The sequence below is a fragment of the Erythrolamprus reginae genome, chromosome 6, assembly GCF_031021105.1.
Source record: "Erythrolamprus reginae isolate rEryReg1 chromosome 6, rEryReg1.hap1, whole genome shotgun sequence".
In the NCBI taxonomy this organism is placed as follows: domain Eukaryota; kingdom Metazoa; phylum Chordata; class Lepidosauria; order Squamata; family Dipsadidae; genus Erythrolamprus; species Erythrolamprus reginae.
This window is the reverse complement of record NC_091955.1, coordinates 9,371,681-9,398,941: the sequence shown is the minus strand read 5'-3', so window position 1 is coordinate 9,398,941 and position 27,261 is coordinate 9,371,681. Positions and strand designations below refer to the sequence as shown.

General features: G+C 40.6%; 1 protein-coding gene across 1 annotated transcript in view; it reads left to right on the top strand.

Annotated features, from left to right (window-relative positions):
• Positions 1-27,261, top strand: part of VWF (von Willebrand factor) — a 175,648-nt gene that overhangs the window by 96,784 nt on the left and 51,603 nt on the right. The window contains exons 23-28 of the mRNA XM_070755224.1: positions 5,335-5,499; positions 9,827-9,870; positions 13,904-14,081; positions 15,703-15,923; positions 21,343-21,535; positions 24,555-24,896. Coding sequence (XP_070611325.1) covers positions 5,335-5,499; positions 9,827-9,870; positions 13,904-14,081; positions 15,703-15,923; positions 21,343-21,535; positions 24,555-24,896 — 1,143 coding nt within the window. The remainder of the gene's footprint in view (positions 1-5,334; positions 5,500-9,826; positions 9,871-13,903; positions 14,082-15,702; positions 15,924-21,342; positions 21,536-24,554; positions 24,897-27,261) is intronic.

Sequence of the window (27,261 nt, the reverse complement as noted above, 5' to 3'; positions counted from 1 at the left end):
AAACCCGAACGGTCCGTGGCGCCAAAGCTCCATCCCTGGAATCCCATCGTTTTTTATTTTTACAGATTTTTAATTTTTATTTATTTTTGCGAAAAAGGACGCCGCAGCGGCGCTGCAAGCAAAGGGAGGTCCTTTCTTGTCAAAATAAACATTTTAATTTTTACGTGAAAGGACCTCCCTTTGCTTGCAGTGTCGCTGCGGCGTCCTTTTTCGCAAAAATAAAAATGTTTATTTTTACGTGAAAAGACCTCCCTTTTAAGGAGCTGGGGAATCCCTCCCACGAAGAGATTCCAGGGGCGGAGCTTTGATGTCATATATACTGGCAGGTTGCTAAGGACACCAAGGTGATCACTTCCTGGATTCCAAGCATACCATACATGAATTGTATAGGCCCAGGGGAGATGTCTCCCCCGGGCCTATACAGAGGTGGGTTTTAAGGAGTTTACGAAAGGCAAGGAGGGTGTGGGAAGTCCTAATCTCAGGGGGGAGCTGGTTCAAGAGGGTCGGGGCCGCCACAGAGAAGGCTCTTCCCTTGGGATCTGCCAAACGACATTGTTTAGTCGACGGGACCCTGAGAAGGCCAACTCTGTGGGACCTAATCGGTCGCTGGGATTCGTGCGGCAGAAGGCGGTTCCGGAGGTATTCTGGTCTGATGCCATGAAGGGCTTTATAGGTCATAACCATCACTTTGAATTGTGACCGGAAACTGATCGGCAACCAATGCAGACTGCGGAGTGTTGGTGTAACATGGGCATACTTAGGGAAGCCCATGATTGCTCTCGCAGCTGCATGTGTATATATATATATATATATACACATAGTAAAATACAGGATGAATGTTTTAGACGATATACTAATAGTAAAATATATCTAAGAAAGAATAGAAGAGAAGATATAGGAATAAAACATATCAATGAAAGAATAGAAGAAGAGATATAGGAATAGAAGAAAGGTATAGGAGCTATAGGAGAGCAATAGGACAGGGGACGGAAGGCACTCGAGTGCACTTGTACTCGCCCCTTACTGACCTCTTAGATCAATCTGGCAGCTGTTACCGATGCGCAGTCTTCTACCGCACCAGTAGCAACTCCAGGTGACCGGCGGGTAAGAAAACGGGCAAGTACTCCGGTCACTTGCGCAGCTCCATTTCTGCTACCAGTGTGGTGTCCACCCGCCCGTTCAGGTAGGAACCCAATACTGGGTGCGCGGAAGCCCCCCCAAAAAAATATCACAGAAATCTTGCACATCCGCGCGTCTTCTCGCGAGATTTGCTTTTGCCAGAAGGCAAATCTTATTCTGACGTGTGCGCCCACCTGCTGGTCACCTGGAGATGTGCACGCATCTGCACTGGTTGTGGCAGTAAGTTGTTACCTCCACCTGTGTCGGCCCATTTCTTTTGCTGAATGCAAGAAAACCTTTGCAGCCGATAACAGAGTTTGGGATTGATCCGGAGCTCTGTGATCGACTACAGAGGCCTTCAGAAAAGCCTTACCTGCTGCAGAAGACATGAGCCAATGTTTTCGAGGCCTGATTGCAACTCTCCGAAGCCGAAGAAGTTCCTGAAGGCCTCTGACAGTGAAAAGGAGGCCGGGCCGATGCACACAAGTGGAAAATGAGACCTGGTGTCATTTTTTGGTAGCAAAAAAAATATAAGACAGGGTCTTATTTTGGGGGAAACACGATAGATAGTTGAAGGGAAGTAGAAATAGGTTCTTTTCTCCCGTGTAATATTGTGTGAAGTCTAGACCTCTGTGGTTGCCATGCAGGAGAGAAGAGGTCACCGTGCATAATTTACACGTGGCTGGTAGTGTAACATGTAGCCTGGCCGTGACCTCAGCAGTTACTCCTCACTTCCAGTATAAATCTTCAGGTAGGATTACTCCTTCATATTATGTCATGAAAGGTGACCAGAAGTTTTCAAAGCTGCTTTACATATTACTATGGCTCCATGTAGTATTTACCTTGGGCTAAGGACAGAGAACCTGGAGGTTAAGCAATAAATTGCCTTCCTTTGTTTAATACATTCTGATAACCATGTAGAGAGATAGTAAATTGTTCTGTCGGGCTCTCTGGTAGAATCCTCCCAAAAATTCACAGGTACAAATTTCAGACACACATACGTTTGAAAATTCAAAACAATGTTCTTTATAATGAAAATTCACTTAAACCGAGCCCTCTTTTGGTATAGCAAAGAGCACTCGTCTCCAAACAAACTGGTAATTTGTACAAGTCCCTTATCAGTTCTGTGATACTTATCTTGCAGCTGTGAGGCAATTAACAGTCCTTCTTCTTTCACAAAGTGAAACACACTTGGCTCTGGTTTAGTTTCAAAGTGGGGAAAAAATCAGCACACAAAAAGTCAAAGTCAGTAAAGCAGTCACGAAACACAAGGATCAGATAATCCTCCACAATGGCCAAACCCACAGGCTGCTCTTTATAGCAGCCTCACTAATGACCACAGCCCCACCCAACCACAGGTGGCCTCATATTCTTTGATAATAATCTCTCAGTTGTTGTTGCCTATGCATCGCTCTCCGCATGTGTGGCTGTATCATTAACTCTTGTTCTGAATCCAAGGAGGAGCTAGATAATTGATCTCCTTCTGAGCTGTCTGCCCCACTCTCCTCCTCCCTGTCACTCATGTCTTCTTGGTCAGAGGAGCCTTCATCAGCAGATTCCACCGGGAGCAAAACAGGCCTGCAGCATGTGGATGTCTCCCCCACATCCACAGTCGTTGGGGCAGGAGCAGGGCCAGAGCTAACCACAACAGTAAATCATCTAGCAACAACCCTCTGTTGTGTAGTCAATCTCCAGCTTTTTAAAATTAACCTATATGCAATCATTGTTTCCCTTCACTTCAATTCTATGGATGAAAAGTCTGAATAGTCTTATCAATTATGTTGAAGCAATGAAGGGGGAATATTTTTTTTTAAAAAAAAAGTTTCCAAAGTGGATTTTTTTTTTTTTAAAAGGAAAACTGAATGCTTTTCCTTGATAATAATCCTATCCAAAGCTCTGGCGGACCATCTTGAGAATTCCATCATCTTTGTCTATTTACAGACCTTCAAACAAGCTATAAATGTAGTTATAACTGTTGGCTGAACAAAAATGGATCCAAAGTTGGCGGCGTGTTGAAAAATCCCGTATTCGCCCATAAGCTAGGTTTTTTTCTTTCAAATACAGGTAGTCTAGATCAGTTTACCCATGCATCTCTAAAATCCTCATGCCCAACCACCCCACCTTGTGACATATAAGTCTTACAATTCAAAAAGTGAACTCTTACTCATGCGGAGGGAGCCTAGAAAGGCCATTGGTTTAAAGAAGGTTCCAATTGCCCCTGTTAAAAATCAAACCACCCCCCTGTGGGGCGTGGGCCTCACGTTGGGAAACGGGTCTAGATAAATTGTGAAATTATATTATTCCTGTGATATTCGTGCACCTTCTGCCGCATGAATCAGAGCGACCGGTTAGGCCCCACAGAGTTGGTCTCCTCCGGGTCCCGTCAACTAAACAATGTCACTTGGCGGGACCCAGGGGAAGAGCCTTCTATGTGGCGGCTCCAACCCTCCCTCTAGAGATTATTATTTATTTATTTATTACTTAGATTTGTATGCCGCCCCTCTCCGAAGACTCGGGGCGGCTCACAACATGTAGAACTGCCCCCACCCTCCTTGCCTTTCGTAATCTCCTTAAAACCCACCTCTGCCATCAAGCGTGGGGGAACTGAAACATCTCCCCCTGCCTATGTAGTTATTTGTGTATGATATGACTGTATGTATGTTTTTATATATTGGGGTTTCTTGTTTTTTAGGCTTTTAAAATGTATTATTGTTATTATTTTAGATTCTAACTATTAGATTTGTCATTATATATTGTTTTTATCATTGCTGTAAGCCGCCCCGAGTCTACGGAGAGGGGCGGCATACAAATCTAATAAATAATAATAAATAATAATAATAAATAAATTTATATCCTGAGTGCAGCTGAAGACATAAAACTGCCAAATACTTAATCAAATATTGGACCTGGGTCTCAAATTATATGGCTTTCGTCACCTGCCCCTCTGCTCTTGGTTAGAACTGTGATTAAAGGTGATTAAATTAAACTGGGAGCAACATTAAACATTTTGGGGCTAATTAAGCTTCTTACCAAAGCTACAATGCGTTTCCATTTTAAAGCTGTAGGGTCAGCCTTTGAGTTAAGGATGAATTCTTCTTGTTGTTATTGTTGTTATGTAGAGCCTCAACAGGAAAAAAAAGTGTTTGCAGTAGAATTGAATTTTGGATGGCGCAAATCTTTTTAGGCAACTGACAGTATTCAATCCACACTGATTTGCACATTTATCTATCTATCTATCTATCTATCTATCTATCTATCTATCTATCTATCTATCTATCTATCTATCTATCTTTCTATCTATCTATCTATCTATCTATCTTTCTATCTCTATCTATCTATCTATCTATCTATCTATCTATCTATCTATCTTTCCATTTGTCTGTCTGTCTGTCTGTCTGTCTGTCTGTCTGTCTGTCTGTCTGTCTATCTAACTAACTATCTATCTATCTATCTATCTATCTATCTATCTATCTATCTATCTATCTATCTATCTATCTATCTATCTATCTATCTATTTGTATGCCGCCCCTCTCTGTAGACTCAGGGCAGCTAACAACAATAGTAAAACAACATATAATAAATCTAATATTTAAAATAATTTAAAAGACCCTAATTTAAAAACCAAACATACACACAAACATACCATGCATAAATTGTAGAGGCCTAGGGGGAAAGAATATCTCAGTTCCCCCATGCCTGACGACAGAGGTGGGTTTTAAGGAGCTTACGAAAGGCGAGGAGGGTGGGGGCAATTCTGATCTCTGGGGGGAGTTGGTTCCAGAGGGTCGGGGCCGCCACAGAGAAGGCTCTTCTCCTGGGTCCCACCAAATGACATTGTTTAGTCGACGGGACCCGGAGAAGGCCAACTCTGTGGGACCTAACTGGTCGCTGGGATTTCTGCGGCAGAAGGCGGTCCCGGAGATATTCCCGGCGGTCCACATCAATTTAGGATTATTTTAATGACATTAATTCGTTGTAAAATCTGAATAGGATCTTTATAGTAATTTAACTATAGTCCTTTATAGTAGAATAAAATTTGTTGTGATTCTGTTCTGGTGAACAAGGGGGGAATAAAATCTTGTGCTGAAAAGAGAGAATGGAAATAATTATCATTATTATGCCAAAACTTATTTTAACCAAACCATTTTTAAAAAACACTTGTATTGAAGTTCAAATTGAATTAAGGAGGATTTCACTCTGTCCTTTATTTCCCAGGAGTTTCACTGCTTCCCATTGGTGTTGGCAGCAAATATAATGTGGAACAATTGAAAGCTTTAGTGGCTCCATCTGCTAAAGACACGATCATTAAGTTGCAACGTTTTGAAGATCTTTCGACGATGATCATGTTGGGTGATGAATTTATGAAGAAGCTTTGCACAGGTAAGCTCCCTCATCACTTCACACTCTAGATAAGCTCAGATGTTCTTTTTTTAAGTACAGATGTTGCATCTTTTACTTCTTACACTTTCAAAAGGAAGCTCTGTTTTCGTACTTGAGATAACAGCCAGCATCTCTAAGCAAATTAGCACTTCAAAAAAACAGTGGTACCTCTACCTACAAACTTAATTCATTCCGTGACCAGGTTCTTAAGTAGAAAAGTTTGTAAGAAGAAGCAATTTTTCCCATAGGAATCAATGTAAAAGCAAATAATGCGTGCAAAACCATTAGGAAAGAAATAAAAGCTCGGAATTTGGGTGGGAGGAAGAGGAGGAGGACAGTTGCTGCCGAGAGCGAAGGGAGCGTTTATTTTCTCTGGGCGTTGGCAGAGGTTTATTCCCTCTCCAAGTGCCCACAGAAAGGAAAATGCTTTGTTTGCTCTGGACTGCCAAAGCCTCCTTAAGCGCCACTGAAAGGCTTCTCTGGCAGCCCAGAAAAGCCCGAGATGGCCAGGATTAAAGGGGGAAGGGCAGGAAACTGGCCGGGTCTTCGTGCCGCTCTCAAATTTCCTGGGAAATTTTTCCGGGCTTGGGTTCTTAAGTAGAAAATGGTTCTTAAGAAGAGGCAAAAAAATCTTGAACACCCGGTTCTTATCTAGAAAAGTTCTTAATTAGAGGTGTTCTTAAGTAGAGGTACTTTGAAATGCTTTAAAATGATGTCCCATGCAGAAAGAGATGAAGAGGGAATCTTATTAACAGGAATTAAAAAGAAAACTTGTGACCCAGGATGTGGTATCCAGATAGGATTTCTCAGTTCATTAGTTAATTGTTCAGTGTGAATGTTGACACAGGCTTAAACGATGACAAGAGCATTAAAGGATTGTATTAAGTCTTAGCAATCATAATTATTTGCAGAGATGGGAAATGATCCTCTATAAAATGGAAGCAAACACTATTCTGAGAAATAAGATACTGGCTTCTGAATATAAATATACATATATATATATATATGTGTGTGTGTTTGTGTTTTCGTAGATTTTCACGGGTACAGGTATGATGGTCTTGGTATATTCTGATTTCTTCCTGTGTAGGATTTGGAAATTTCTGGCGACGTTTCGACGAGGTCCCACTTGTCATCTTCAGGCTGGTGTGAATATGATGAGAACAAGGACAGAAACACCAGCCTGAAGATGACGAGTGGGTCCTCGTCGAAACGTCGCCAGAAATTTCCTTCTATAAATACTGGTGGCTGGGTGTGGTTTGATGGTTTGATGGTTTGCTGAGCCATCAAACCACACCCAGCCACCAGTATTTATAGAAGGAAGGCAACTCAGGTCTCGCAGTGTTCGCCTTAGAACAAGGACAGAAACACCAGCCTGAAGATGACGAGTGAGACCTCGTCGAAACGTCGCCAGAAATTTCCAAATCCTACATGGGAAGAAACCCGAATATACCAAGACCGTCATATATATATATATATATATACAAGCTTGGAACTTCAGCCTGATGATGGTGAATGTGATTTCACCGAAACGTCGCATAGACATGCAAAATATTACACAGGGCAAAACCCGAACTCAGAACAATCTACATACATATACCCGTGAAAATTTACGAAAACACACACACACACACACACACACACACACACACACACACACATATATATATATATATATATATATATATATAATGTGTGTGTGTGTGTGTCACATATTTTTTTGCTGAATTTGAAAATTAAGGGAGACTAGGATAGATCTATTTCAGCCTTATTTTGACCTCATCAGCTAGACATACCCTCACTGGGACTTGAACCTGCAACCTTTGCCTTGTAAGGCAGAGAATTAACCTCTAGGCTACAGTATCCAATCCCTTCAGCTATATATATATATTAAAAGACCACTCAAAGAGCACTGTAAGCTTTCAGGAATGTTAAAAAAATCTCCCCAGCATTTCAGGAGCTGCCAAAAAGAAGGGTAGTGGTGGTCAGTATCTGACCACTGGAACGGCGAAAATGGGCATGCCAGAGTGAGATTTGGCTTCTGCGCATGAGAGGACTCACGCATGAGATTTTGGCATTTTTGGTGATTATTTTTTTTTTGCTTTCACGCATGTGCGGAAGCAAAAAAAAATCTTGAAATCTCGTGCGCCCGTGCGTCTTCTCGCAAGATTTGCTTCCTACACATGTGCAGAAGTCAAATCTCACTCCAATGCACAAACGCGGCCGCCGGTCATGGAATTGTGTGCGCATCAGCCCTGGTAGCGGCGGTAATTTGGAATCCCCGCCTGGTAGTGATATAACCCCAAAGTAGGCAAAGTTGGCTCTTCTATGACATATAGACTTCAACTCCCAGAATTCCTGAGCTAGCATGATCGGGTGAGGAATTCTGGGAGTTGAAGTCCACATGTCATAGAAGAGCCTGCTTTGCCTACCCCTGTATAACTTATTCTCCAAAGCACCTGGAGGCAGAATAAGAAACTATAGATGGAAACAATTCAAGGAAACAACCAATCTAGGGCTACCATATTTTTGGAGTATAAGACGCAGCGGAGTAAAAATGCACCTTAGTTTTTGGAAAGGAAAAAAGAGGGAAAAATTGCTTACCAGGTATTCATCTGGCTAGCCTCCTTAGTCTGATCAGTTTCAGCACATTAATTTGCTGGTTTTGAGCATGTGTATGCATTTTTTAAACCCCTGGTTGGGAATTAAAAAACCACCTTCTAAAGCCCAGCTGATTGTCAGAGAGAGAAGCAGTCTAAATGCTGTTGCTATTGCTCCCAGAAGTTTGTTTATTTATATTTGTTAATTTGTTAATTTGTTAATTTGTTAATTTGTTAATTTGTTAATTTGTTAATTTGTTAATTTGTTAATTTGTTAATTTGTTAATTTGTTAATTTGTTAATTTGTTAATTTGTTAATTTGTTAATTTGTTAATTTGTTAATTTGTTAATTTGTTAATTTGTTAATTTGTTAATTTGTTAATTTGTTAATTTGTTAATTTGTTAATTTGTTAATTTGTTAATTTGTTAATTTGTTAATTTAATTGATTAATTGATTGCTTGATTGATTGGTTGATTGGTTGATTAGTTGACTAGTTGATTAGTTGGTTAGTTGGTTAATTGGTTAATCGGTTAATCGGTTAATCGGTTAATCGGTTAATCGGTTAATTGATTAATTAGATTTGTATGCCGTCCCTCTCCGCAGACTCGGGGCGGCTAACAATAATAAAAACACAACGTAAACAAATCTAATATTAAAAAATCTAAAAAAAACCGATTTAAGAAATCAGTCATACATACAGTAATATCATACATAAATTTTATAAGCCTAGGGGGAAGGGAATATTTCAATTCCCCCATGCCTGACGACAGAGGTGGGTTTTTAAGAGCTTATGAAAGGCAAGGAGGGTGGGGGCAACTCTGCTATCTGTGGGGAGTTGGTTCCATAGGGTCGGGGCCACCACAGAGAAGGCTCTTCCCCTGGGTCCCGCCAAATGACATTGTTTAGTTGACGGGACCCGGAGAAGGCCAACTCTGTGGGACCTAACTGGTTGCTGGGATTCGTGATTGATTGATTGGGTTTATATGCCACCCCTCTCCGAGGACTCGGGGCGGCTTGCAACATATAATTGAACAATGTAGCTTCCTAAATCCAATTAATTAGTTGTTCTTAGCCGCTCCGAGTCCTCGGAGAGGGGCGGCATACAAATCTAATAAATTATTATTATTATTATTAATTTAAATCAATAATCTAAAAAGTCTAAAACCAATTAAAATTCTCTCACTCCCATTCAGTCAACCAGCTCGCAATACATTGTCTTGTGCAGTGTTTCCCAACCTTGGCAACTTGGAGATATTTGGACTTCAACTCCCAGAATCCCCCAGCCAGTGAATGCTGGCTGGGGAATTCTGGGAGTTGAAGTCCAAATATCTTCAAGTTGCCAAGGTTGGGAAACACTGGTCTAGTGGCCCCAAGCCCGGCGGCATAAATGAGTCTTCAGACTTTTTCGGAAAGCGAGGAGGATGGGGGCAGTATGAATCTCTGGGGGGAGCTGATTCCAGATGGCCGGGGCCCCCACAGAGAAGGCTCTTCCCCTAGGTCCCACCAAACAATATTGTCAAGTTGACGGGACCTGGAGAAGGCCGACTCTGTGGGACCTAACGCTGGGACTCATGCTTTGTGGGTGCTCCAGCACTTGAAGTTTTTAAGAAGAGATTTGCTAGAAATTCTGTTTTATATATAGCAGCAAAGAGCAAACAGACAGTGGTTTTTATCTCAGGTTTGATGATGATGATGTCTTACAAAGCTCTTTGGATGGCTTCCTTTTCAGAGGCTGCTCAGGAATGTGTAGATGAAGAAGGGAATATCCGAACAGTAAGTATGTCGTTCACACGTTCTGTGAGTTTTAGAGACATCACTTGTTATGGGTGGCCAGTTCACAAAGAAATTGGAGGGGGACTGGTTTGGGTGGGAAGCCAAGGTCCAAATCTTCCACGGCTGCTGATGCTTTAGATACATAGAAACATAGAAGATTGATGGCAGAAAAAGACCTCATGGTCCATCTGGTCTGCCCTTATGCTATTTCCTGTATTTTATCTTAGGAGGGATATATGTTCATCCCAGGCATGTTTAAATTCAGTGACTGTGGATTTATCAACCACGTCTGCTGGAAGTTTGTTCCAAGCATCTACAACTCTTTCAGTAAAGTAATATTTTCTCATGTTGCTTCTGATCTTTCCCCCAACTAACTTCAGATGGTGCCTCCCTTGTTCTTGTGTTCACTTTCCTATTAAAAACACTTCCCTCCTGGACCTTATTTAACCCTTTAACATATTTAAATATTTCAATCATGTCCCCCCTTTTCCCTTCTGTCCTCCTGACTATACAGACTGAGTTCATGAAGTCTTTCCTGATATGTTTTCTGCTTGAGACCTTCCACCATTCTTGTAGCCCGTCTTTGGACACATATTTTATCAATATGTGGTTCATTACTTTCTATATCTTTTGTATCTTTCACCATCTTTATTTATTTATGCATTTATACCGCCAGGCATGGGGGAGTTGAGATATTCCTTCCCCCTAGGCCATTACAAGTTATGCATGGTATGTCTGTGTGTATGTTTGGTTTTATAATAAGGGTTTTTAGTTGTTTTATTATTGGATTGTCACATGCTGTTTTTATCATTGTTGTTAGCTGCCCCGAGTCTATGGAGAGGGGCAGCATACAAATCCAATAAATAATAATAATAATAATAATAATAATAATAATAATAATAATAATAATACTTATTCTTATTATTCTTATTCTTATTATTATTATTATTATTATTATTATTATTATTATTATTCATTCATTCATTCATTCATTCATTCAATTTCTAGGCCACCCTTTTCTAAGACTCATATTAATACATAACAATGGAAGAAATTGAAATTAGATAAAACATTACTATAAAACCCCTTGAGTTAAAACATACTACGGGCAAACCATCCCCTACAACTGAAAAAGAGTCCAGGCACCTATTTGAAAACTTATCTTGGTCGGTAAGCCACTCCCACCCAGTCACGTGACCTTTATGCCACCCCCCCTGGTCACATGATTGTCAAGGTGCTCCCACCTGGTCACATGGCGGATAATCCATTCCTACCCGGTCACATGACCATCAAGCCACACCCACAAAATAAGCCACGCCCACAGTATAAAATAGAAAGTCCAGTTGCCTCTTGAAAAAGCATTTTTGGGACAACCATAACCTGGATGATTGAGAATCTCCCTAGATATTCACCACGGCTGTGTTTGTGCTTTCTGTCTGTAGGGGGAAGACTTGCCTTGTATCAATGCTGTCAATTTTGTTGGCTCATTCAAGATGCTTTCCTCAATTCTTTCTCGTAGACAAATTTGCCTATTTTCCCCTATAAAGATCTTAAATCGATTTGGCATCTCATAAACAGAGTGCAATGCTAATGAAAGCGACACAGAAATTCTTCTGCCAAGTTCACACATGAGCCCCTCTTTTTTTAAAGTTCCTTTATTTCTATCGGGCTGAGGAATTCGTGGAACTAAATCCTTCCATCTCAGCCAAGAGCAACTGAGCCACTTTTTATTACTGAAAAATAAAATACGCCAAATATAAATTCTCTTCAGTGTGTTTGGGTGGGCAGTGTGGGGATTTTTTATTGTGCACTTGACTGCATGAAGAGCCTTCTTCTTGTTTGGTCTCAAAGTCCTACGTGACTCTTTGCGGTTCCGTGGACAATTCCACGCCAGGCCATCTTAGCCTACACTGCCTCCTTTCATTGATCGATTTTATTGCTATATCTCTTCTTCTATTCTTTCATTGATCGATTTTATTGCTATATCTCTTCTTCTATTCTTTCATTGATCGATTTTATTCCTATATCTCTTCTTCTGTTCTTTCATTGATCAATTTTATTGCTATATCTCTTCTTCTATTCTTTCATTGATCGATTTTATTGCTATATCTCTTCTTCTATTCTTTCATTGATCAATTTTATTCCTATATCTCTTCTTCTGTTCTTTCATTGATCGATTTTATTGCTATATCTCTTCTTCTATTCTTTCATTGATCGATTTTATTGCTATATCTCTTCTTCTATTCTTTCATTGATCAATTTTATTGCTATATCTCTTCTTCTATTCTTTCATTGATCGATTTTATTGCTATATCTCTTCTTCTATTCTTTCATTGATCGATTTTATTGCTATATCTCTTCTTCTATTCTTTCATTGATCAATTTTATTCCTATATCTCTTCTTCTGTTCTTTCATTGATCAATTTTATTGCTATATCTCTTCTTCTATTCTTTCATTGATCGATTTTATTGCTATATCTCTTCTTCTATTCTTTCATTGATCAATTTTATTCCTATATCTCTTCTTCTGTTCTTTCATTGATCGATTTTATTGCTATATCTCTTCTTCTATTCTTTCATTGATCGATTTTATTCCTACATCTCTTCTTCTATTCTTTCATTGATCGATTTTATTCCTATATCTCTTCTATTCTTTCATTGATCGATTTTATTCCTACATCCCTTCTTCTATTCTTTCATTGATCGATTTTATTCCTATATCTCTTCTTCTATTCTTTCACTGATCGATTTTGTTCCTATATCTCTTCTTCTATTCTTTCATTGATCGATTTTATTCCTATATCTCTTATTCTATTTTTTTTTATTTATTCATTTGTCCAATACACAAATACATAGGAAGAAAAGTAGACATGTAGTAATACATATAAGGGTAAAAGTGAACTTAGAGGAGAGGATATATGAAAGAAAGAAAATATATATGATATATGAGATAAAGGAGAGACAATTGGACAGGGGACGAAAGGCACACCAGTGCACTTATGTCTGCCCCTTACTGGCCTCTTAGGAACCTGGAGAGGTCAATCGTGGAGAGTCTAAGGGAGAAATGTTGGAGGTTAGGGGTTGACACAATTGAGTCCGGCAATGAGTTCCACGCTTCGACAACTCGATTGTTAAAGTCATATTTTTTACAGTCAAGTTTGGAGCGGTTAATATTAAGTTTGAATCTGTTGCGTGCTCTTGTGTTGTTGCGGTTGAAGCTGAAGTAGTCATTGACCGGTAGGACGTTGCAGCATATGATCTTGTGGGCAATACTTAAATCGTGTTTTAGGCGCCATAGTTCTAAGCTTTCTAGACCCAGGATTGTTAGTCTATTTTCGTAGGGTATTCTTTTTCGAGTGGAGGAGTGAAGGGCTCTTCTGGTGAAATATCTTTGGACGTTTTCAAGGGTGTTGATGTCTGAGATGTGGTATGGGTTCCAGACAGATGAGCTGTATTCAAGGATGGGTCTGGCAAAAGTTTTGTAGGCTCTTGTGAGTAGTGTGATAACTCGATTGTTGAAATTATATTTTTTACAGTCAAGTTTCATTGGTCTATTTTATTCCTATATCTCTTCTTCTATTCTTTCATTGATATATAGTAGTACCTCTAGATACGAGCTGCTCTACATGCGAGTATTTCAAGATACGAGCCATGAGGGGAGAGACATTTCTGTTCCAGTCCCGAGCTCAAATTCGGGATACGAGCCGAGCGTCCACTAGTGGCGCAAGAATCCTTGCTTTTGGTTATCTCGAAGGGGAAAAACAACTTTGTTCCAGATACGAGTTGTCTCGACATACAAGTTCCCTTCTGGAACGAATTATGCTCGTATCTAGGGGTACTACTGTATTCTACTACGAATATATCCTCCATAGCCTTCATTGTGTTTTGGACAAAAAATAAATAAAATAAAATAAAATGAGAATTATAAATCACAGTTTGGTGCCCATTGAACAGAGACCACCGAAGACGTGCACTTTGAGGGTTTCCTTAACCTCGGATCCTATTTTTAACTTTGCTGTGTCTTTCTATGCAGCCTGGTGACAAGTGGCAGTTACTGGATCAATGTTATAGTGTGACGTGCTTACCAGGTGGCCGGACAGAACTGAAAAGTCACCGACATCTTTGTGAGAGGATGGCCAAGCCGACCTGTCACAACAATTTCCCTGCTGTTAAAGTGGAGGAAACCTGTGGCTGTCGTTGGGTGTGTCCTTGTGAGTAGTTTTTGTGTGTTTGTTTGTTTTTGTTTTCCTGTAAAATCTCACCAAGGCAGAATTAACAACTCAGATAAAGGGCTTCAGCACCTTAGAACAGAATATGGAATACCAGGTAACATCAATCAGGAAATGACATCTAGCTGAACATTGAAGATATCTATCCTTGGAAGGAAAGAAAGAAGGAAGGAAGGAGGGAGAGAGGGAGGAAGGGAAGGGAAAAAAATTAAAGAAAGGAAAGGGAAGGGAAGGAAGGAAAGAGGGAGGGAGGGAAGGAAGAGGAAGGAATAAAGGAAAGAAAGAGAAGGAAAGGAAGAAAGGAAGGAAGGAAAGGAAGGAAAGGAAGAAAGAGAAAGAAAAGAATGAAAGACAGAAAGACAGACAGAAAGGAAGGAAGGAAGAAATAAAGGAAAGAAAGAAGGAAAGAATGAAAGAAAGGAAAGAAAGAAAGAAAAAGAGAAAGGAAGGAAGAAAGGAAGGAGGGAAGGAAGGAAGATGAAGGAATAAAGGAAAGAAAGAGAAGGAAAGAAAAGAATGAAAGACAGAAAGGAAGGAAGGAAGGAAGAGGAAGGAATAAAGGAAAGAAAGAGAAGGAAAGAAAAAGAAAGAAAGAGAAAGAAAAGAATGAAAGACAGAAATAAAAAGTCAGAAAGACAGACAGAAAGGAAGGAAGAGAAATAGGAAGGAAGATGAAGAAATAAAGGAAAGAAGGAAGGAAAGAATGAAAGAAAGGAAAGAAAGAAAAAGGAAGGAAGGACCATTAACCTTAAATAAAGGATAATCTTGCCAATATTGTTTGGGGGAAGAAGAGGAAAGAATCTCATTTATTAGAAAGAGGAAACTAAATGTAGAACCTCATAATGTCATCTTTTTCGGTTATTTGAATCTAAAACTTACCGCAAACCCACACAAAACTGCATAATGTTCCAGTGCATTTCTAAACTTACAGTGCACGTGTGTCACAGTTCAGAGCGGCTCACAACAAATAATACGGAAATACAAATCTAATATTAAAAACAATTATAAAAAACCCATTATAAAACAATCATACAATCCAAGCAAACCATACATAAAATGGAACAGCTAGGGGTATATCACATTCCCCAAGCCTGGCAACATAGGTGGGTTTTCAGAAGTTTGCGAAAGGCAAGGAGGGTGGGGGCAGTCTTAATCTCCGGGGGGGAGTTGATTCCAGAGGGTCGGGGCCGCCACAGAGAAGGCTCTTCCCCTGGGTCCTGCCAGATGACATTGTTTTGTCAACGGCACCTGGAGAAGGCCAACTCTGTGGGACCTAATCGGTCGCTGGGATTCATGTTGTTATATGCTTTGTAACCTCCTGAATCTAGCATCTAAGAGTGGCTCATCCACTCTAATATCCTCTTCATCCTCTGACTTGGACAAATCCCCCATTGACATATCTGCCACCTCTGGTACATCCAGTTGACTCTCATTCTCTGCATTAGCTGGCAACCCCACTGGCCCAGGGTATCCAGAGGGGCTTAGCTCTTCCTCCTCAGGATCTGACATTACCAGAGAGGGACAAGGCTCACTCACAACTGGGGGGTATGTAGGAAATAAGTTGTATCCTCTTGAAGGTCATTTTTTAATTTCCTCTTTATAGGTACGTGCATGGGAAGTTCAAGCAGGCACATTGTCACCTTTGACGGCCTGGATTTTAAGCTGACAGGCAACTGCTCCTACACCTTGTTTGAAGACAAAGAAGAAGACCTGGACGTGATTCTTCACAATGGAGCGTGCAGCTCAGCCCCCAGACTCAACTGCATGAACGCCATTGAGCTCACATCCGGGGGATTCTCTGTGCAGCTCTATGACAACATGACGGTAAGAGCAGCGAAGGCCTGACGTCTTTGGCGCAACCGGTGAGGTCGTTGTGGGTGCCTGCACATCCAGTGGGTGCATGCGCACCCATCAGTGTGACATTTGGTTTTGTGCACATGCACAGCAAGCAAAATCTCATGCGAAGATGCATGCGCGAGTGAGATTTCAGCGATTTCTGCCGGTATTTTGCTGATACAAAAAATCATCGAAAGTCGACAAAATCTTGCTCACATGAGATTTTGCTTGTTGCACATGTGCAGAAGCCAAATCTTTCATGTGTGCATGCCTGTGTACATCAGGGTACACAATTGTGCATGCATCCTGAAAATCGCTACTGGAATGTAGCACCTTACCGTTCTGGTAGCAGGCCATCACTGGGTAAGAGACCGACATGAGAAAAATATACAAATGCCTCTATTTACGAACTTTTCTAGATAAGATCCGGGTGTTCAAGATTTTTTTTGCCTCTTCTTAAGAACCATTTTCCACTTACAAACCCGAGCCTCCGAAACTGGAACTGGAAAAGGCAGGGAGAAGCCTCCGTGGGGCATCTCGAGGAATCTCCTAGGAGGAAACAGGGCCAGAAAAGGAGGGGAGAAGCCTCCGTGGGGCCTCTCTAGGAATCTCCTAGGAGGAAACAGGGCCAGAAAAGGCAGGGAGAAGCCTCCGTGGGGCCTCTCGAGGAATCTCCTAGGAGGAAACAGGGCCAGAAAAGGCAGGGAGAAGCCTCCGTGGGGCCTCTCGAGGAATCTCCTAGGAGGAAACAGGGCCAGAAAAGGCAGGGAGAAGCCTCCGTGGGGCCTCTCTAGGAATCTCCTGGGAGGAAAAAGCCTCCACCCTCCCTGTGGTTTCCCCAATTGCAAGCATTATTTGCTTTTACATTGATTCCTATGGGAAAAATTGCTTCTCCTTACAAACTTTTCTACTTAAGAACCTGGTCACGGAACGAATTAAGTTCGTAAGTAGAGGTACCGCTCTGTATGAGTAGATCAAGGTGGCTCCTTTTCCTTTTGATTTCATTATGATGGATCCATGAGAGGTGACTCACGAAAGTACAGTAGAATTTCTAAAATACCCTGTAGACTTCATTTCAAGGCCGATAACTGTGAGCCAGTTTGGTCTTGTGGTGAAGGACACTAGGCTAATAACCAGAAAACTGTAAGTCCTAGCCCCACTTTAACCCTGAAAGAAAGCTGGGTGACTGTGGGCCAGTCTCTCCAGAGGTGGACTTCGTATACTGTAAGAACCACTTTGCCTAGCACCAGAAATTTATTTATTTATTTATTTATTCGATTTCTATGCTGCCCAATCCCGAAGGACTCAGAAATGCGAGCGCGTGTGCCTGCGGTGTCACAAAACACAGCAATTTGCTTCTGCGAGCCATCCACGCATGCGTGCAACATCAAACATGGCAATTCACACAATTATTATTATTATTATTATTATTATTATTATTATTATTATTATTATTATTGTTATTTATTAGATTTGTATGCCGCCCCTCTCCCCAGACTCGGGGCAGCTCACAACAGTGATAAAAACAATATATATTGACAAATCTAATAATTAAAATGTAAAATAACATTTGTACATTTAAAAAATCTAAAAGCAAGGAACCCCAATATAAAAAAACATACATACAGTCATATCATGCACTAAAACTACATAGGCAGGGGGAGATGTCTCAGTTCCCCCACGCTTGATGACAGAGGTGGGTTTTAAGGAGTTTACGAAAGGCAAGGAGGGTGGGGGCAGTTCTATTCTCTGGAGGGAGCTGATTCCAGAGGGTTGGAGCCACCACAGAGAAGACTCTTCCCCTGGGTTCCGCCAGATGACATTGTTTGCTATCCACAGATGCATGTGGCGTCAAAAACACAGTGAATATAGGATGGAACTGCACCCGGGTTCCTGCTACCGGTTCGCCAAAACCGATCCAAACCAGCTGAATCCTTCCTTCCCTCCCAATGAATGTACGAGGGTCGCCCAAAAAGTAATGCACCACATTTTTGTTCTTCAACAATTATTTATTGAAAACAATGAAACTTACACAGAAGAAAGAATGATGTTTCTTCTACACTTCCTATTTTTTGATGTAATCTCTGTCCCGTTCTATGACCTTCTTGCAGCAAGACATAAGGGAATGTTTGCCCTATTGGTACCACTCCTTGTTCTGGTCACGAAGCAATTTCTGCACTGTGCGAATCACCTCTGCATCATCCTCAGCTGTGGCCAGCGACTAACCGTACTTCTGTCGATTGCAGATTCTCCATAAGCTGTACACAAACATTTGTGAATGTTCCCAACAATTTCTTTCTTCACAGTGAGAAATTCAAATACAATACGCTGCTTGTAACGTACATTCCTTACAGACACAATTTCGAAACACTGCTGCAGCTACGCTATCTGTCTGAAGAAATGCAAAATTTACACACGCGCTCATGACAATTCAGATAATATATATCTAATGTTTTGCATTCATACCATTACTGTAAGCTGAGAAAAAAAATGTGGTGCATTACTTTCTGGGCGACCCTCGTACTTTCAAAGTGTCAGTAAAGTTATTCTATTCTATTCTAAAAAGGCTCCAAACCACACGGACTTTATATAAGCAAGACTGAACCTTCTTTCCATATAAAAGGAATAGAACTCTCAAGCTTTGCTCTTGGACTGGACAAAACCCAAATTCCAGGACAAAACAGGATAATTTGGAACAGATTCCCATTTAATTGTGGTGGGTTGCACTAGACGGCAGTAGCCACTCCAGAAGTCACGTCTGCTGCAAACGTGGCACCGCAACTATGCCAGAAATTATTACACACACACACACTCTTTGGGGCTTCATATCACCTGCCATCCTTCTGCTGGTTGGGGAAATGAGTTTTGCTTCCAACTCAAGACAGCTACTTTTCCATCCAAGCCTCTTCTTGTATACAGCTATTCCTCCACTTAGCAACCATCTGTTTACAATGGTTACAACGGCGCATGGAAAAATATTGACTTAAAGAAACATAGAAACATAGAAGACTGATGGCAGAAAAAGACCTCCTGGTCCATCTAGTCTGCCCTTATACTATTTCCTGTATTTTTATATTTTATTTATTTATTTATTAATCAGATTTGTATGCCGCCCCTCTCGGAGCGGCTCACAGCAATAATAATACAATGAAAACAAATCTAATATTTAAGTTAATTTTAAAAAAACCCAATTTAGAAACCAATCATACATACTAGCATACCATGCATAAATTTTATAAGCCTAGGGGGAAGGAAAATGTCAATTCCCCTATGCCTGATGACAGAGTTGGGTTTTAAGGAGTTTACGAAAGGCTAGGAGGGTGGGGGCAACTCTGATATCTGGGGGGAGTTGGTTCCAAAGGGTCGGGGCCGCCACAGAGAAGGCTCTTCCCCTGGGTCCCGCCAAACAACATTGTTTAGTTGACGGGACCCGGAGAAGGCCAACTCTGTGGGACCTAACTGGTCGCTGGAATTCGTGCGGCAGAAGGCGGTCCCGGAGATATTCTGGTCCGGTGCCATGAAGGGCTTTGTAGGTCATAACCAACACTTTGAATTGTGACCGGAAACTGATCGGCAACCAATGCAGACTGCGGAATGTTGGTGTGACATGGGCATATGCATCTTAGGATGAATATATGTTTATCCCAGGCATGTTTAAATTCAGTTACTGTAGATTTACCAACCACATCTGCCGGAAGTTTGTTCCAAGGAAAAACAGGTCACAGCTCACTTTTTTCAGTGATGTAATTTTGAACTGTTGTAAGCTGAGGACTATTTGTACTTTGCTTTCAACCTCGTGGTGGATTTTAACAGCTGCTCCGAGTCTTCGGAGAGGGCTGCATACAAGTGTAAATAATAATAATAATAATAATAATAATAATAATAATAATAATAATAACAACAACAACAACAACAACAACAACAACAACAACTGCCCCTTCAGATCCCCGTTGATTTCCAGTTGATATGCTTGATCTCTATGATGTAATTCAGAAGTTGTGGGAGTTTCATCATGGAGGCTTTCTGGAAGGGATTGGACTGCCATGTGTCATAAATGGTGTAGGGCAGTGATGGTGGGCCTATGGCACAGGTGCCACAAGTGGCATGCGGAGCCATATCGGTGAGCACATGAGCTCAAACCAGCTGATTTTCGGGCCTTCTGGGACCACTTGTAGTCTGGTAACAAGCAGTTTCCGACCTCTGGAGGCAATGAGGAAGGTCCGTTGTTTGCTCTTGCCAAGCTCCAGAGCCTTTCTAGGAGCCTGGGGAGGGTGAAAAGGGCCCTTTCCCTCCGGAGGCCCTCCGGAGGGCAGAAATGGCCAGTTTCAAGTTGAGAAATGGGCCAGATTCTGGCCTCCGGAGGACTTCTAGGCAGTAATGGGCAGCCAAAATTTGTACCGCCACACTGTGGTTGTGGCTTATTTTGTGGGTATAGCTTAATGACCATGTGGCTGGGTGCCTTACTGGCCTTGTGACCAGGTGGGAGTGGCTTGAATGATCATCATTGTTCAAGTGAACTGTTAAGTCCTCGACTTACAACCTTACCAGTGTCGCTCGCTGGGGTGACAATTTGTTTCACGTTTCCCGCGCTCTCCTTCCTGGGTTGCCCCCTCCACCTCAGGCTGGGTCGCTAGGTGAACGGGCACTGCCAGAAGCATAAATTCTGCCAGTTCAGCTTCCACCCACGCCTTCTGCTTGCACTTCCGGTGGGAGGTGGCCGCGTGAGGCTGGAGGGGAGCCGGGCAGGAGAGAGGGAAGCTCGTCCGAGGCCAGGAAGGAGGAAAGAGGAAAAAAGCAAGGAGCACAGACACACCAGCAGCAGCAGCAGGGAGAAAAAGGAGAGCCGAGCCGAGACCAGTAATCCAGTAAGTGACAGCCGCCGATCAGCTGGAGCTGCACATGCATCTTCATTTCCGCCGGTGGAACTGCATTCCACCCCGTCCTACCTGCTATCCACCCCTGCTTCTAGGGGAGAATGAGGCCATTTTTGCCCTCTCTAGTCTCCTACAAAGGCTCTGAAGCCTGGGGAGAGCAAAATAATGGGACTTCTGGTCCATCCAGGTCAGCAAATGGGCTGTTTCCAGCCTCCAGAGGACCTCCAGGGGGAGAGGCCATTTTCGCCCACCCCAGGCTCCTAAAAAGGGTCTGAAGTCTAGAGAGAGCGAAAAATGGGTGTGCTATCACGTGCCGGGGGTTCCATGCCATCACATGGAATTATGGGGGTGGGCATGCACGCATATGACCCTCCCCATGTTCCCCTTACTTTTAGCACATGAACCAAAAAAGATTCGCCCTGATTGGTATAGGTCTCCTGCTTGGGCAAGGGGTTGGAGTAGATGACCTCTAAGGTCCCTTCCAATTCTGTTAACCTAATCTCATTCTTCTTTTAACCCACTTTTCAAAACAGGTAGCTGTGAATGGCCTAGAAGTCACACCGCCCTATACTAACGGTCAAGTGGACATTAATATCTATGGGACGATCATGCACGAAGTCAAGTTTTTGCAACACAACCACACCCTTGCCTTCACTCCCAGCAACAACGAATTCACTTTGCAACTTAGCCCAAAGAGCTTTGCCTCAAAAATGTATGGGCTTTGTGGTACGTTTGAAAAGTCCCTCCCCAAGTACCGTTTCCGAGTGTTTCGCAACGATCGAGGCCTTTCGAACATTATAGTAAATCCTTGCTTTAATGGATCTCTCTAAAATGCATTTGGTTTCTGTAAGGTCTTGGTAAGAACATAATTGGAGTATTGCATCTATTTTTGATCACCACAATATTAAAAAGGATGTTGAGACTCTGGAAAGAGTGTAGAAGAAAACAACAAAGATTTTTAGGGGGCTGGAAGTTAAACATATGAAGAACGGTTGCAGGAATGTCTAATTTAATGAAAATTAGGACTAGAGGTGACATGATAGCAGTGTTTCAATGTTTGAAGGGATACCACAAAGAAGAGGGAGTCAAGCTGTTCTCCAAAGCCCCTGAAGGCAAGAAGCCATGGATGGAAACTAATCAAGGAGAGAAGCAACTTTTATTTATTTATTTTATTTATTTTGTCAAGCATTTATAAGATAACAGATAAAAGTATAAACATGTTTGAATACATGAAAAGGATGCAAATAAAAAGGGACATTAGGATAGCGATAGTAGGCACATTGGTGCGCTTATGTACACCTGTTACAGACATATTAGGAATGGGGAGAGGACAACGTCTAAGGTTAAAGTTTGTGAGGTTTGGGGCATAGTTCCCTCTAAGCTGAGCAGTGAGCAATCGCTCACTTAAAAATCATCATCAACTCAGAGTTTTCCAAACCTGCCCAGAAGCCGAGAGGGAAAGAGTGAGAGGGAAGGAGAGAGAGAGGAAGAGAGGAAGAGAGAGAAACAGATAGAAAAAAGAGAGGAAGGAAAAGAGAAAGAAAAAGAATGGGAGTAAGGAAGAGAGAAAGAAAATCAAAATCTAGTTTGAAACTAGCTCAACTGTTTAAGTGGCATTTTGATATTGATAGAGTTGCCCTATTATGAGCTCACTGTTATAGACCAGTGATTTTCAACCTTTTTTGAGCCGCGGCACATTTTTTACATTTACAAAACCATGGGGCACATTGAGTGGGGGGGAGGGGTAAAAAAAGTTTGTACAAAAAAATTCTCTCTCTATTCCTTTCGCTCTATTTCTCTCTCCCTCCCTCTTTCTGTCCCTTTCTTTTTTCTCTCTCTTCATCCCTTTCTTTTTCTCTTCCTTCCATCCTTCCTCTTTTTTGCTCTCTTTCTCTCTCCCACCTTCCCTCCCTCTCTCTCTTTCTTTCTTTCTCTCTCTTGCTCTCTCTCTCTCTCATTCTCTTTCTTTTTATCTTTCTTGCTTTTTCTCTCTTTCTCTCTTTCTCTCATTTTCTTTCTCTCTTGCTTTCTTTCTCTCTCTCTTGCTTTCTTTCTCTCTCTCACTCTTGCTTTTTCTCTCTCTCTTGCTTTCTCTCTGTCTCTCTTGCTTTCTTTCTCTCTCTTTTTTTTTCTTTCTCTCTCTGAGCTTCGCGGCACACCTGACCATGTCTCACGGCACACTAGTGTGCCACGGCACACTGGTTGAAAAACACTGTTATAGACACACAGTACAGTATCTTATTTTGAAATTCTCTGAGGCAAAACAGGGTGGGTTTTTGTTTGTTTGTTTGTTTGTTTGTTTGTTTGTTTGTTCGTTCATTCGTTCGTTCGTTCGTTCGTTCATTAATTAATTCATTCATTCGTTCGTTCGTTCGTTCGTTCGTTCGTTCGTTCGTTCATTTATTTATTTATTTATTTATTTATTTATTTATTTATTATTTCTGTGGCGCCCAGTCCCAAAGGGACTGCCGCTCAGACACTATACTTTTCCGCCCCCCCCCCCCGCCCCCCCAAAAAATTAGAGGGAACACTGGTTTGGGGAGAAAACCAGAGTCAGGCATTTCATCACTCTATTGTTGCAGTCATATTTTCTGCAATTGAGTTTGGAGCTGTTTACCTTACGTTTGTATCTGTTGTTTGCTCATGTATTGTTGTGGTTGAAGCTGAAGTAATCATTGATAGGTAGGACGTTGTAGCAGATAATTTTATGTACTATGCTTAGGTCAGAGAGAAGGCAGTGAAGTTCTAAGTTATCTAAGCCCAAAATTTCAAGTCTGGTGGTAAAAGTATTCTGTTGCAAGGCAAGGAGTAGAGGACTCTTCATAGAATAGAATAGAATAGAATAGAATAGAATAGAATTTTATTGGCCAAGTGTGATTGGACACACAAGGAATTTGTCTTGGTGCATATGCTCTCAGTGTACATAAAAGAAAAAGATACATTTGTCAAGAATCATGAGTTACAACACTTAACGATTGTCATAGGGGTCAAATAAGCAATGAAGAAACAATATTAATAAAAATCTTAGGATACAAGCAACAAGTTACAGTCATACAGTCCTAAGTTGGAAGAGATGGGTGATAGGAATGATGAGGGAAAAAACTAGTAGAATAGAAGTGCAGATTTAATAAAAAGTCTGACAGTGTTGAGGGAATTATTTGTTTAGTAGAGTGATGGCGTTCGGGGGAAAATCTGTTCTTGTGTCTAGTTGCCTTGGTGTGCAGTGCTCTGCAGTGATGAAATATCTCTGGACTCGTTCAGTTGTATTAACGTCTCATATGCAGTGTGGGTTCCAGACAGATGAACTGTATTCGAGAATTGGTCTAGCAAAGGTTTTGTATGCTTTAGTTCGTAGTACAATATTACCAGAGAAGAAGCGATGTAGGATTAGATTAACAACTTTTGTATTTGTATTTGTATTTATTAGATTTGTATGCCGCCCCTCTCCGCAGACTCGGGGCGGCTCACAACAGCCTTTAATGCCTTTTTTTTTTTGCAATGTTGTTAAAGTGGGCTCTGGCACTTACTGTAGATCTTCAGAAATGAGTGCTCTAAGATCCTTGACAGAGTGCGAGTCGTCTACAAGATCATGTCCATCTAGCTTGTATTTTATGCTCTGATTTCCGCCTTGCGCATCCCAGCCCACCGAGATCAAACATAACCCTGACGCAGCCCACAATGAATTCAAGTTTGACAGCCATGTTCTGTGCAATCCCTTAATATCTTTCCTCTGTGTTTCCTTTAGGGGTGTGTGACCAAAACAGCGAGAATGACCTGCTCTTAAAGAATGACTCCATTACTCGTGACGTCACTACTTTCATCCAGGATTGGACCATTCAGAAGCAGGGAAGGGTCTGCAAAGAGAGGAGGCCTGAGGTTTGCGTCGAGCATGCAACCAGGCGGTGCAGCATCTTACTGTCCACTATTTTCTACGAGTGCCATCAAGTCATCCCTCCCAACATATTCTATGCGAGCTGTGAAGAGAACAATTGCTTTGGGGAGGAAGTATGTGAGATCATAGCCTCCTACGCCCATCTTTGCAAAGTGCACGGGGTTTGCGTGGACTGGAGAACGCCCGATTTCTGCGGTGAGGGTTTTATTCCTTCTGATAAAAATGCCGCCTCGGTTTTTGCACCGTCTGTAATTTCCTTAGATGGCCCTTACGAGTTAAATTTTTAAAAAGTGAGGTCCCTTTTGGGCTTTTAAACTTGTTCCTTTATTTTTATTTTTTATTTTTTTTAAATAGTCTTTATTAAATATTTACATTAAAAAATGCATAAAAACAATAAGACACATCTTACAAAACATACAAAAACATAAACTTGTATAAAAATTCATATTTTAAATATATGTCAAATCTTAAACATTCAACGGTTTATACAAACATCAACCATCCTGTTGACCTTATTTATTACAGCCTATTTACATCAGCCTGGTAACATATCATACTTTAATATAATTTACATTTATTTTTTTATTTAGAAATCATAATATTTTTATATCTATAGATTATTATTGATTATTATTATTATTATTATTATTATTATTATTATTAAACTTGTTCCTTTAAATCTCTCTATGGTATTTCCAATTGCTAGATAGCCGCTCACTCCATTTTGAAGCCTCTTTTAATTCCTTTTAAGTTTTATTTAAATCCACTTGTGACTTTAAAAATACTTTCGTCAAATTCTAATTCTTTTTCAATCTCTTTAACTCCCACCAAATCCAATTATAAAAATATTCTCAAATTTTTCTTTTAAACCTGTTCCTTTAAATCTCTCTATGGTATTTCCTTTTTTAAAAAAATATGTTTTTATTGTTTTTCATTAGACAAACAAGACAAACAACATTCAACATTTAAGGGAGCTACCATTGCTCCACTTATCGTAGAAGTCTAACTAATACAACAAAAACGTCTAACTGTAATCAGATCAATACAGATATATAACACACACATTCTATGTTCTTGTTAAATTTAACTCTGTTATCTTTATGTTATAATTCATATAGCTCAAATAAATTCTCTTATCTATAAAATATCAAGTTACTTAAACTAGCAATAAAATATAAAAAATAACACATTGAAATTTGTAATATTGCAAAAATAGTGATATTGACAAAATTGAACGGGTCCAAAGACGGGCTACAAGAATGGTGGAAGGTCTTAAGCATAAAACGTATCAGGAAAGACTTCATGAACTCAATCTGTATAGTCTGGAGGACAGAAGGAAAAGGGGGGACGTGATCGAAACATTTAAATATATTAAAGGGTTAAATAAGGTTCAGGAGGGAAGTGTTTTTAATAGGAAAGTGAACACAAGAACAAGGGGACACAATCTGAAGTTAGTTGGGGGAAAGATCAAAAGCAACATGAGAAAATATTATTTTACTGAAAGAGTAGTAGATCCTTGGAACAAACTTCCAGCAGACGTGGTAGATAAATCCACAGTAACTGAATTTAAACATGCCTGGGATAAACATACATCCATCCTAAGATAAAATACAGAAAATAGTATAAGGGCAGACTAGATGGACCATGAGGTCTTTTTCTGCCGTCAGACTTCTATGTTTCTATGTTTCTATAAGTCAAGAACTACCTTTATTTGTTTTTAAAAAGTGAGAGATGAAAGACAATTAATCAACATCTCACTTAGAAACATACTTTTTTTGCCTCAATTGTGATCGTAAATCGAGGACTACCTGTAGTTTTTTCACATCCGAGCTACACTGCTCAAAAAAAATAAAGGGAACACTTAAACAACACAATATAACTCCAAGTAAATCAAACTTCTGTGAAATCAAACTGTCCACTTAGGAAGCAACGCTGATTGACAATCAATTTCACGTGCTGTTGTGCCCATTCAACTTTGTACAGAACAAAGTATTCAATGGGAATATTTCATTCATTCAGATCTAGGATGGGTTCTTTGAGTGTTCCCCCCTTTTTTTTTGAGCAGTATATTATTTATCTACTCCTGAAACAGACTTCTTATTTGATGCGTCAACTTTGAATTTGCTCTTCAGAGTCCCGCGATCAAAATCTGAAATGACATTTTTGGCAGTTCTCACTCTTGGCAAGGATTGTACTTAGCCTAATTAGATTCTCCCCGCCCCGGCACCTGCTTCGAGCATCCAGGGTAGATTAGAGGTGATTTATTTTTAGCACAATTTTACGTTGATCCTTTCTTGACTAATTTACATTTGGCTAGAGCTATCCTGTTTATTTTTCTAATGGACTTTGTTGGACTTTTTTATAGAACAGAAGAGAATAGAATAGAATAGAATTATATAATAGAATAGAATAGAATTACAGAACAGAATAGAATAGAATTACAGAATAGAATAGAACAGAACAGAATAAAATAGAATTACAGAATAGAATAGAATAGAATAGAATTACAGAATAGAATGGAATAGAATTACAGAATAGAATAGAACAGAACGGAATAAAA